The sequence below is a fragment of the Camelus dromedarius genome, chromosome 2 (assembly GCF_036321535.1).
Source record: "Camelus dromedarius isolate mCamDro1 chromosome 2, mCamDro1.pat, whole genome shotgun sequence".
NCBI lineage: Eukaryota > Metazoa > Chordata > Mammalia > Artiodactyla > Camelidae > Camelus > Camelus dromedarius.
The window spans coordinates 65839342-65851659 of NC_087437.1; the positions used below are offsets into that span (position 1 = coordinate 65839342).

General features: G+C 41.3%; 1 protein-coding gene across 2 annotated transcripts in view; it reads left to right on the forward strand.

Moving 5' to 3' along the window:
* Positions 1 to 2312: 2312 nt before the first annotated feature.
* HGD (homogentisate 1,2-dioxygenase) overlaps positions 2313 to 12318 on the forward strand; it is a 43556-nt gene continuing 33550 nt past the window's right edge. Inside the window, exons 1-3 of one of the 2 annotated variants that reach the window (XM_064494799.1) lie at positions 2313 to 2519; positions 7836 to 7907; positions 8738 to 8826. In XM_064494799.1, the coding sequence (XP_064350869.1) occupies positions 2505 to 2519; positions 7836 to 7907; positions 8738 to 8826 (176 nt within the window). In that variant the 5' untranslated portion in view covers positions 2313 to 2504. The remainder of the gene's footprint in view (positions 2520 to 7835; positions 7908 to 8737; positions 8827 to 12318) is intronic. The other variant, XM_031455075.2, reaches the window with a different exon arrangement.

Below are 12318 nucleotides of genomic sequence, written 5' to 3' on the forward strand. Positions count from 1 at the left end.
CTGTAGTTTGCTGCCTTATTCAACACCTTTTCACACATGTTCTCTCTCTGGTTGTGCTGCAGGTCTCTGCACTCCTGATTTTGCACCATATTAAAATATAATAATAACAAATACACAGTTTCAGCTTCTCACCTTAATTTCTTAAATTCTTTCTGTTCCATACTCTGCAAATCAAGGTATGCTGAAAGAGGATATTAAAATAACAATGTTCAAGAGTGCTTTTAGAAAGGCAGCCCTGGGAATTTGGAAAGGGATTTTAAAGTACTTTTCATCAGCTAGAATGTTCTCCAGTCTTTCTTCACATCCTCCCCCACAAGAGTTAGCCCTGATTTCTTTTTTGACATAAAGGAGAGCTATGCAAATCAGGATCTGTATGTGGAATTTGGCACAAGTATGTTGTGACAGAGCCTGTGCAGTTAGGAAGTAGAAACCAAATGCATACACAGAGACCTAAACCAGCTGAAGCTCTTTGTATTCCTCTTTTAAAAAAATAAATCAAGAACCCTTTTCTTCCCTCCCCTTTCTTCCTCTTTCTTTCCCTTAATTAAAAAAAAAAAAAGATCTAGCCCAATTTCTTTATTTTCTCCCTTATTAAAAAATAAAATAGAAGTAACCTATCACTGATGGTTTCAGGGTCAACCTTGAAAAATTAACAGCACTCAACTTCATTTCCTCTTGCTGTCAGGCTTGACTCCTGAATTACCGTTTTCTAAGAAAAAATAATTTTTAATAACCTAAGGTAAGTTTGTTGCACTTATTAATAGCAAAATAAAGTTGTTTGCCAAAATGAATGTTATTAGCCAGAGTTCTTCATAAAGAATCTTTTGGAGCATAATTTTTCCTAAGACTTCCTGAGACCTGCTCATAAAAATTAGTTTTGGCTAATAAAAATATATCTAAAGCAGAAGGTGTCAAACTGGCAACCCATAGTCATTTCATACCTGCATGCATGTTTTTTGACATAATTGTATCAGTTATCAATTGTTGCTTAACAAATACACCCCAAAACTTAGTGGCATAAAATAGGTCATTCTATTAGCTCACAATCCTTTGGGTCAGCAATTTGGCTGGTCGTTCTCCTGCTGGTCTCACATTGGGTCGCTTGCCCGTCTGCAGTCATCTGGCAGGCAGATTGCCTCATCACACATCTGGCAGCTAGTGCTGGGCTGTTGCGTGCCTGGATGTCTCTGTCCGTGTAGCATCTCATTTTCAAGGAGGCTAGCCTGACTTCTTTACATAGTGGTCTCAAGTAGCAAGAAATGGGCAAATCATAAGGCACAAACATTTTTTCAAACCTCTACTTGTGTTTGCTATTACCCAAAGTAAGATTCAAAGGTAAGTAAAAGACTCCATCTCATATTGAGAGGAACAGCCAAGTCACATTGTAAAGGGGTATGCATACAAGGATGAAACGAATTTGTGGGCATTTTTTGCAATTCGTTCATTCATTCACTTAAGTTGCCAATGTTTAGAAATTGGCGCTTTATATAGAAGTCTTATCTTAAAAAATCACCCAGCCTACTTTACCCATTTACATTTCATGCCCAGACTGCTGCACTTGAGTTTGTGATAATAAAGCCTAGTTTACAAGATTGTTTTTGTGAAATTAAATGAGGTAATGTCTGTGGGAAAACCTGGCACAAACAGGCACTCGATATATTGTTTCTTCCTTCCTGAATGCCATTAGCCATGAAGTTGATACCTGACCATGGCTAAGGAGAGTAGCCAGGATGAAGGACAAGGGAGTCATGGAAAAGGTGGCTGGAAAGTAATCCTTGCTTGGTCTGTTTTTAGAGGGATACAGGCATTAGGAAATAAGATTCTTAAAGAATTTATAAGAGCACTAAATAAGAAAGTAAGAGAAGCACTAATAGACATCTCAGTTTGCTTTAAGTGAAGTGCTTCAGGCTCTGAATGGTTCACCCAGCTCATCTCTTGGAGCACCTGTGGAGAGCTGTCTAGACCCCATCCCTGGTTCAGGCAGCTACGTGTAAACACCTGTGTCCGAGCGCAGATCATTTTCTCACCTCCACAGATAGTGAACAGTCTGCCTGTTCCTTCCCACCTGAGCCCGAACTGAGTGGAAAAGCCTTTGCCACACACAGCAGGTACTAACTACTACAGTTCCTTTCGTAGAGAGCTTTAAATCCCCTGCCTTTAGTAATAAGCCTGCTTATTTTAACTGAAACAAGGAATTGGTCAACCTTTACCTCAGGTGAAGAGACAGGCCCATGCAAACTCTGCCAGAAACAGACTGGGTTTAATAAAAACCAAAGGCAATTGTGTAAGCAGTTTGGAAATAAGCATGCTGGACTTTCTCCCTAGTGCAGCAGTTAGGAAATGTTTGTGAGTAGTTTGCTTGACCTGTTGACCAGTGAGCACAGTGAAGCAGTGGCGTAGTAACATCCAGAAGGTGGTTTGCAGAAGAAACAGGAGCATTTTTGGCTTCCTACCCTCTCTGGGCCTGGGTTTCCTGAAATTGTCACACCTGCAGCAGAAGGAAAATGGCCGAGCTGAAGGTAAGAAACTATCTGGCAAGTTTGCTGTGGCTTCTTCAGCCAGAACTCAAGGACGCGTCTGAGAATTCCAGAATGTCAGAGTTAGAAAGGACTTAGACCCTAGTCAAAGCTACTGTATTCAGAGGCTTCACCACAGTGTGTCGGTAGGCATGGCTGGGGCTAGGGGGTGATAAAGAAAAGAGATGATGCTCTAATTGTCCATCTCTTGCCTGGTTCATTTCAATTATTATCTTGGGAATCTGTAGACATCATAAGGGCTCCCCTCCACAGACACACTTGGACACATTTCTCACTGTGTCTGCTTGCCAGCCCCTACTCTCCAACACCTTCCTGTTGCTGCAGCTTCCTGACGGACTCCAGCTGACCAGTTAAACCTATTTAATCTATTCCGTTATTGAGGCTTACAATTAGCCCTTGGCCAGTAGAAGCCCTAGTACTTCCTCTAAGAAATCATTCCTTTTTATTATTTAATGTGCAATTGAAAAATACGTGTGGGTTATGTGCTATTAATGAATTAACTCATAATCTTTAAATCTGGGTTGTAGCCACTCTTGTTTCTATTTTACAATTAAGGAAAGTAAAGTTCAGAGAGATTAAGTGACTTGCCCAAGGCCACTGCTGATAGGTGATAGAGACTGGATTAGAAATTGGGTTTGTCTGAATCCATACCTAGGCTCCAAAAGGAGCCTTAGTGGCATCTACAAGGCTAAGTGCCTTAAGGCCAAAGAAAGGGAGGATGTCCCCAGTATCTGAAACCATGACTTGTGTCCACCCCAGGCTTGCATCAGCCCAACATACGCACTGAGTGAAACTGAGAACTGCCCAGAACCTTTACTCAAATGAAGTATGCCAGATTCCAACCTTTTTCCAGGGTTTGAGCACATCCTGAATGCCCTTCAACTGATGCTGAGTTTAAAAATCAAATATCTCCCTAATTAATAGGGATCCTAAAACCACTCAACGCTGAAGTAAAAGAGTTTGCTTCTTTAAGCCTGATGGAGAGTTAGAAGGACTGAGAAAGAATTCTCATTCTTTCATTCAGCAAATATTATGTGCTAGTACACAATGCCACAGATTAACATAGAAAAGGAACTGAGTCAAGAGAAACTTCCTGAAGGAGGCTGTTCCTAAACTGGGTCTTAAGAGAGAAGTGGAAATTGACTAAGTGAAAAGAGAAAGGGGCTAGGGGAAATGGCGAGTGCAAATCCCCAGTACACACAGAAAGCCCTGAATGCCCTGGGGTACAAGAGCAGTTCAGCTAAACTTGAGTTCCTTCAGGGACAGCCAAGAAGAGAATCCCAGAATGTGATCAGATGTATGGATCAGGATCTCAGGGGAGGGAAGGGCTAGGAGAATAGATCTGGAAAGTCATATCAACAGTGGTAGTTGAAGTCTTAAGAGGGGGAGTGCATAAAAACTTCATTTCCTGATGAAAATCCTATGGGGAAGCTCAACAGGGGTTGGAAACATCCTTACCATTTATAAATAAATTATCTCTAAAATCCTATCCTGCTGAAATTTTTAAGCAACTTATTATGCACAGCGCCAGCACACCAATGTAAATTGCATGCTGGTCTTTGTTCTCAGTTTCAAAGGCATTCTTCCCAGCCTGCTATCTTATCTCCACAAGGAAAGGTTAGCTCTAGAGATCAGAAATTCAAACACAGAAAGCCAGATTGCATCATTCTAATCAATACACATCATAAGTTAAAAAAATATTTTTCCTCTGCTTTTATTTCTTCATTTTAATGCATATGTCAACACAAAGCCTCAAATGAAATCACATTTACATAAAAGCAGCACAACCGGGGGAAGAAAATTCAAAAGATGACATAACAAAATTAAATTCTACATTCTTAGGTTGCTTCACTTCTGCAAGTCTTGATTTCCTTATTTCTAAAAGAACTGTTTAACAGGCAGGCTTTGAGCCCCATCACCAAATATTTTGATTTTGATTCACTAGGTCTGGGTCTGTATTTAACAAGTTTTAGCCATGATTCTAATGATTAGCCAGAGTTGGGACCCCTGGTCTGCATAATTATTGTATTAGTTTCCTGTTTCTGTTCTAACGAATTACCACAAATTTAGTGGCTTAAAACAACCAAATGTATTCGGCTTACAGTTCTAGAGGTCAGAAGTCTGAAATCAGTTTCACTGGGCTTAAAGGCAAGGTGTTGGCTGGTTCCTTTCGAAGATGCAAGGAGAGAATCTGTTTCCCTGCCCTTCCAGTTTCTAGAAGTTGCCTGCATTTCTTGACTTGAGGCCCCTTTCTCTGTCTTCAAAGTGCATCACTCTGATCTCTCCTTCCATCCTCACATCACCTTTTCCTCTTCTGTAGTCAAATCTTCCTCTACCTCCCTCTTTTAAGGATACTTATGAATATTTAGGGTACAACCCAAATAATCCAGGACATCTTCCAATCTCAAGATCCTTCACTTAATCACATCTATGAAGTCTCTTATAAGAGCTACCTATACAAAGTGATACAAATTCCAGGGATTAAGACATAGACATCTTTGACAGTCATTATTGAGCTGACAGCAATTCAGCCCACTCGCAGTAATCTGCAAGTTCCCCTAACAGTCTATATTCTGTGATCCCAACAAGGTTCACTAGAAATCCTGGACTCCTTCCACAGGGGGCAAAAAAAAGGTAGCTATAGTTCCATCTCTACTCTGACTTGTCTCTCTTTCCCTAATGCCCAGTAAAAGGAAGTGAGGTTCACCATCTGCTCATCCCATCAGGGTGTTACCCAGAATCAGTCAGGAGAAGGCACCTCATAAAACTACTCTGACAAATAAATCATGTCCTGGGGACCAGGTGAGAATTAGAAAGCTGTATATCAGGGAGCTGCCAAAGAACTGATGGTGCTGAAGTTACATGGAACTCAGTAACTTGCTCTGTCATTTAGAAAGGAGGCCCATAATTCTCTTGGAAGGAAACAAAATAATATTTTTTTTTTATGTTGGATCAAATTATTCTGAAATCTGGATTGAAGAAAACATAGAAACACACTTGCCTAATGTTAGATTTTATTTATTTTTTGGTATATGGTATATTTGTAGAGTCACTGAACCAGCTGGAGTGGAAAGCTTGGATTATCACAGCTAATAGAAGCAGAGTTCAGATATTGTCCTTGATCCCAAAGCCTTGGGAAAGCAGTACAGAATGCGGCTTCCTTGATTCTGATCCCTCCAGCAGTAAGGCATGTGATATTTGAAAGCTCTAATAAACTCATCTGTAATTTTTCTCTCAGGGGATTAGGAAAACCAACTTGTTTTGGGAGTGACTCAGCAGTTTCCACCCTCGTCTTCAGCCAATGCATGCAGCTAAGATTGTGAAACCGATTCAGAACTCACACCTCTCTCTGAGCTGGGTGGCTCCCTTCCAAACCACCAGCTGTTCTTTCGACTTTCTTTTCTATTTTTTAAAGCAGTCTGAAGCAAATGCTCTAAAGCTACATATAGGAAGTTTCTTTTCCTTGGCTCCCAACATACAAATAAACCTGGACTCTGTTCTAAGGTCAGCAGTTGCAAAGAACAGAGAAGGTTAATGAGTAAACCCACCCAGTCCTGCTAGAAAGCTCAGCCATCTTGCTCAGCACTCAGACCTTCCTGCCTCCCTTTGCAGAGAGAAACAATGCTGCAGTTGAGCAAAGAGAAGGCACTGTGATACTCAGTAGCTTCAGTCACAGATTGGTCTAAAATTCCATTCCACAGAACTGAAGATAATTTGGGGACATTACCATTTCTCAGCAGTTCAAATTTAGTCCTCTTGATGGTGAGCATGGGGTTCATTTAGAGGGAAGAAAATTGTATTCAGTGGAGAGTCAGAATGCTGGATAGTCTCTGCCATTTCCCCAAAGAAATCATTCCAAACTGCATGTCGCGGCTGTTAACCAATCTGTGTGGAATGTGACTCGCTGTTTTTAGTGCTGATGGATTTTCAAATATAAAAAAAATACTGTGTCTGGAGGCAAAAAGAGTAATTTCACTTCCATTGCTTTCTAGGTCATAACATTTCACATTTAATATTCCTTCCAAATATGGGCAGCTGTTGCCCCTGATCAGTGCTCACACATCCAGGTGTGTTCCATCAAGCTCATCCTTCTCCAGGCTGCCAAGAATGCTGGAGGGCTTATCCTCCACCCACTTATATCCTTCTTATAGCTCTTAAAGACATGTGCTCAGATGGTGGCATTTCACTCACTGAATGAGGTGGCAATTTCATTATCGTGGGCTAAAATTAAGTACATTTATTAAGAACAACTACAGGAAGAAAATGACCTTCTTGCGGGGATGTTTAAGTTAGAGAAAAGGGAGTTCGAACCCCACTTAGAGCAACATACATCCACTCATGTTAGAACAGACTCACTATAACTCAATAAAAAAAAAGTTTAAAAAAAAAAAAAAGAACAGACTCTAAGGGAAAAACTAATTCAAACAACAGGTATCTATTGATTACCTTTTACAAACCAGGCACCAGGCAAGTAGAGGTAAACAAAGTGCCATCGTTCCAGCCTTCATGGAGTTTATAAACTAGCAGAGAAGCCAGCCAGTGAAAAAGAATTCACAGGTGTGTTGACTGTTAAGTCAGAGTAAGTTTCAGGGGCTCTGCACACTTTGCTTTGTTAAGAAATCCCTTTTTCCTGATGTAAACAGATGGCAATCAGAATGCACTCCATTGTGCCACTGAGGACAGATGCTGGTTTGGCACTTCTCCAGAAAGCTACCCATATCTTCACAATTTGTTTCCATACATCCACACAGATGCAAATATATACACAAGTGCTCCAGGGAGAAGCTTTTGCCTGCAGTGAGGCTCGTTGAAGGGCTTTCTCTCAAGGGTTTTGCTGTCAGATTGGTTCCACACACCTCCTTACAGGTGCTTGTTTCAGAGTATGGAGGGGGAATGGAGCTCCAACCTCAGGGAGGTTGCAGTCTAGGCAAGCAGGACCCTGCTAACCTGGAATTGAGGTGATGCCTGAGCCATCTCCCCTCTCAGGAACTCCCTGATGGAACCAGAATTAAAGAACCTGTCCCTGGAGTGAGATAATTAAGAACAAGCCCATAAATTGACTAAGTACAGCTAAGGGTGGAGAGTCTATGCAATATCCAGCATTCTTCTCCCACTTAACTGAGGGTCTTTAAAATTCACACAGAGAATATTATCTTTCCTAAACGGTTCACATGCCAAGACATAGCAAAGGTACTACGTATAAAATGTGATATACAAACGCATGTTCATATAGAAATTCTTACCTTTGTAGACTGTCAAATCCTGTTGATAATGGTTCTGTGTCTTTGTCATATGCAGTATCTTTCTGGATTTGGGAATGAGTGTGCCTCGGAGGACCCTCGCTGCCCAGGTGCCCTGCCAGAAGGACAGGTATGAGTGAATAGAAAATTAGCTTAGAGAGCTCTGAATTGTAGGAATGAATGACTGGCCTTCAGGCCAAGTGCCTCTACTCACCATGGTTCTTATAATTTAGCCTGTGAACTGTCTAGGAGCCTCACAAATCATTAAGACAATTGGGATGCAAAACAATGACAATATGAAGGTTAGTTGGATGGTGGTTACCTATGGCCAAGCACCCAACCCTAAATAAGTAAGACTAACTGTAGGACTTTCAAGAGGATCCCCTAGGTCCAGGGTTAAGGGGACTTCCTTGTAGTTCCCTTGACCAGCATATGATATAACAATGATGAGAAAATAATCAGTCCTTTTTAAAGAAATGTATGTACAAAGATGTTCACACTGGTGTTCATTATAATAGTAAAAATATGGCAAACAAATTTTTTTCAAATGTTTTTGAAGAATACTTCATGGCATGAAAAAAGTGCTCATGATATAGTGCTTCCTTTTTTAAAAAAGGAAGAAGCCCTAATTATTAACAGGACTACACATATTACAGAATCCCCATTTAAGAATGAAAGGAAATATATCCGTATGTCAACATTGGGTTATTTCTGCATGGTGAGATAATGGGTTATAGTTCATAAATTTTCTACAATAAGCTTGAATTACTTTTTGCATCAGAGGGAAGAGTCACCTAAAATATTATTACAAGAAGTATATATGGGTTGGAGATAGTTGTGTGCACTGAGTGGCCCAGAGCATCTCCATCCAAGGCAGAGTTCCCCAACTGAGTTGCTTGGTGGGAAGGTGGGATGCTTTTCAGATTGGACTGGTGTCATTTATTGCCTCCTTTGTCTTAGAATAATCCTCAAGTTTGCCCCTACAACCTGTATGCTGAGCAGCTCTCAGGATCAGCTTTCACCTGTCCACGGAGCACCAATAAGAGAAGGTAAAAGGATTAGGGTAATTCTGACCTGAGGTCTATGGGTACATGACTAGTATTCAATGCTGCCTCCTATACCTGGACCACAGCCTCCCAGGCTGCCCAAGATCTTGCTGCTTACAGGCTGTGCTCTGGATCATAGTCAGGGGAGGATGGGCCTCATCTCCAGCTAGAATCAAGTGACTGGTGGAAGAAGGTGAGAGAGCAGCTGCACAGAGACTTGAAAACACACATCTAATTCCATTTATAAACCATGCTTGTACACAGAAGAAAATGTTCCTCATAGTCTGGCCTTACCCTAGGGTTACCAGTTGAGTTCTGAATTTTGGGTTACTCATTTTTTGTGTTTTTTTAAAATACTGATTAACTCAAAATTAGAGAAGATTCAGTGCAATATCCCCCTCAGCTGACTAGAAGTATTATGTTCTTTAGATGAAAATGTTGGATAATCCAAGCTTGGGTAGATGAAAGGTCATGTATTGTGGCCCCTGTGGTTTGAATTAACAAGGTTTTTACTCTTTGGAATTTGCCTTTGCTGGAAACCAGCACATTCATTAGCACCATGCATCATGCTCTGTGTTTGCTGTAATCCTACAAGCCAGGGCAGTGAACTCACTCCCTTGATTAACTCCCATGGGGCAGGTTGGACGCAGTAAGTGTTGTGGTCTGGGGAGGCAGCAAGTGCTGTGACTGAAACAAGCAGCGTCTAGTTGTAGGAATTTCAGACGAGGGCGTCTCTGAAGAGGGCTGCCACTTATATTGGAGATTTGGGGAGGAGGGCAGGTGGTATTGTACTGCTTAGTGGAAGGTGACTCAGTTTATTTCCACAGAGTCCACCTGAGATGCAAATGAGATAGTGAGTACAAAAGCAGAGTGGACCAATCAAATGATAGCTTGTTCCCCTTAGTGGTTAATCAGGCTCACTCCAGAGTCAGGCCCCCTGAGTTTAAATCCTGACTCCTTCTCTCTCCAGCTTTGTGACCTTGGGCAGGTCATCTACCCTCTCAGAGCCTCTGGGTTTTCATTTGTTAAAATGATAATAATAATACTTATTTCATAGTTGTGATGAGGATTAAAGGAAAAAATGTAAAGTGCTTAGCACAATGCCGGGTCCATGGTGATTACTCAATTAACATTAATTATTATAAGCATCATCATTGCCACCATAGCAGAGTGTCTCCCTCCAGTACAGGGTATCCCTAGGAGGCCACCAGAGAACTGAGTGGCAGGTGCCATGTTATCATGCCAATATCAGTATTGCTTCTCTCTGGATAGACATGTACATGGAGGGAGGAAGAGATAGTTTCCCATACTTGTCAAATCAGGGGCTAATTCTATTGCTATTTAATCATCTCTCTCTCTCCCTCTGTGGCCCAGATAGTCAAGGTAAGGTAAGCACACAGACGATTCCTGTCCATTCTAATTTATGACAGCCTGGCCTCCATGACTATGTTCTTGACTTTATGACCCACTCACTAACGGGACACCTGGACTCCGGATTCTGCTGCCTGCCTCCATTATTCAGCAATATCTTCAGCCAGCAGGAGCAGAGCTCTGTTCCAGGAGGCTGAAAAGGAGCTGTTGGCATTTCATTAAGAAGCTGGCACCATTCCCTGAATCAGAATTAAATCTCTGTCCAGGGCAATGTAGTGCTGCCTGGGGAGTTTTATAAACTCAGCTAAAAAACAAGGGACACAGGGCATGGCTCACCCATCTGCTTAGAACTCTTCAAAGGAATCCACAAGAATTTTGTGAAAATGCTCAAAATTCCCAGTGGGAAGATGGAGCCAGCTCCATCCATAGGTGAGAAAGCCTGGAATTCTTACATTTAGTCACTATTCATTTAAGCCACAGAGTGTAGGACCCCTCCCCCACCCCTGCAAAACTATCAGAGATTATATCTATCAGGAGCTGATTTTTACCAGATTAGTTAGCTGCTCCCTTAAGTCCTGAGAAGGGAGAGCCAGGACACAAAATGTGGAAAATCTGGACCACTACAAAAACCCAGATGATCAGGGGTAGACAGATAGACAGTTCAACACACATCTAATAAGTAAGCACCAACTGTATGCCAGGCATTCTGGGTACGTAAACTCTGAGACCTCACAACAATCCTGGGAGGTAAGGATGGGGAATGTAGGATCAAGAAAGTTTTGTAACTGGCCCAAGAAGACACAGTTGGTTCTAAGATACACACACGGGTTCTCAATTCCACTACTAGAAGCTGGAGAGGCTTAGTTACTGCATGGCCTGCAGTTCAGTGTCTGAGATCACATCATCTAGAACTGGAGGAATCAAATAAAAACCAAACAAATCTAGCCCCTTTATCTCCTAAATGGCTCAGTGTGGGGCCAGGTCAACTCCACCCTTTGAAGTAAACTGTCCTGGGGCTCAAAGGGCCAGAGCCTGTTCAAGCAGCTCTGGTCTTCCATTGCCCAGGTGATGTTCTTCTTCCTGCAGTCCTCTGACAGGGTAATGGCCTCTGAAAGGACTTAGGTCCCTTCTAGTGAGTTTCAGTGTCCTTCTCAACTTCTGGATGGTTCTCATCCTAGTGTCCTTCAGGGTTCCTTCATTAGAGTTTTCTCTTCCTGAAATAAAGCCATAAATGTACTGTAAGGAAATATAGATAGGTAGTCTTATTATTTTAGAGGACAGATGTGTTAATTCCCTGAACCTCTTACAAATTAATGTCAAAAAGACAACCCAGTAAGAAAATGATAAAGGACTTGTGCAAGTAATTCATAGAAAAATTACAAGAGGCCAATAAACATATAGATCCTCAGTCTTATGCATAATAAACATAGTGCAAAATAAAAATGAGATACTACTTTTTACCTCTAAGGCCAAAATTATTACTAATACTCCATGTTTGGGTTATCAGGCACGCTCACACATTACAGATGTGAGAATAAAGTGATACAACAACTTGGTGATTTTGCTTATCATGCATTGAAAATATCTGAGAATATACAAGAAAGTTGTTCAATTCTGATGCCTCTGAGGATTGGCCCTGAAAAAACTGGAGGTGAACACCATTTACCTTCTGAGACTTTCTGAATTACTTGAATTATTATTACCACTGGCATGAATTACCTTTATAATTTTGAAGAAGATAATTGATTTATATTTCAAAAATAACAAAGAAGCCATCCAAATTCTCTCAATCTATGTAGGCTTAACGTCCTCCCTTTCCAGAGCCAGAGCAAGGATTCGTATCCAATGATGTACATAAGCTAATGTTTGTCTGTGGATTTGCCTGAACAGATATCCTTCAAGGTACTCTTCCTTCCTTTATAGTTGTCATTGGGAAAGACAATTCTTTTTTTTTTGTCAGTATGGAAATAACCAAGATCTGGAGCCTCAATGTGAAGAGTGATGGGTGAAGTGAAAGCTGAGAAGTGGCCAGGGCTATGGACAGCAGTGGCTATTCAGAAGTGATGCTATGTCATTGCTTCCCACATTAAAGCCCACAGATCGTTGTTGACTTGAGCGTCCTCC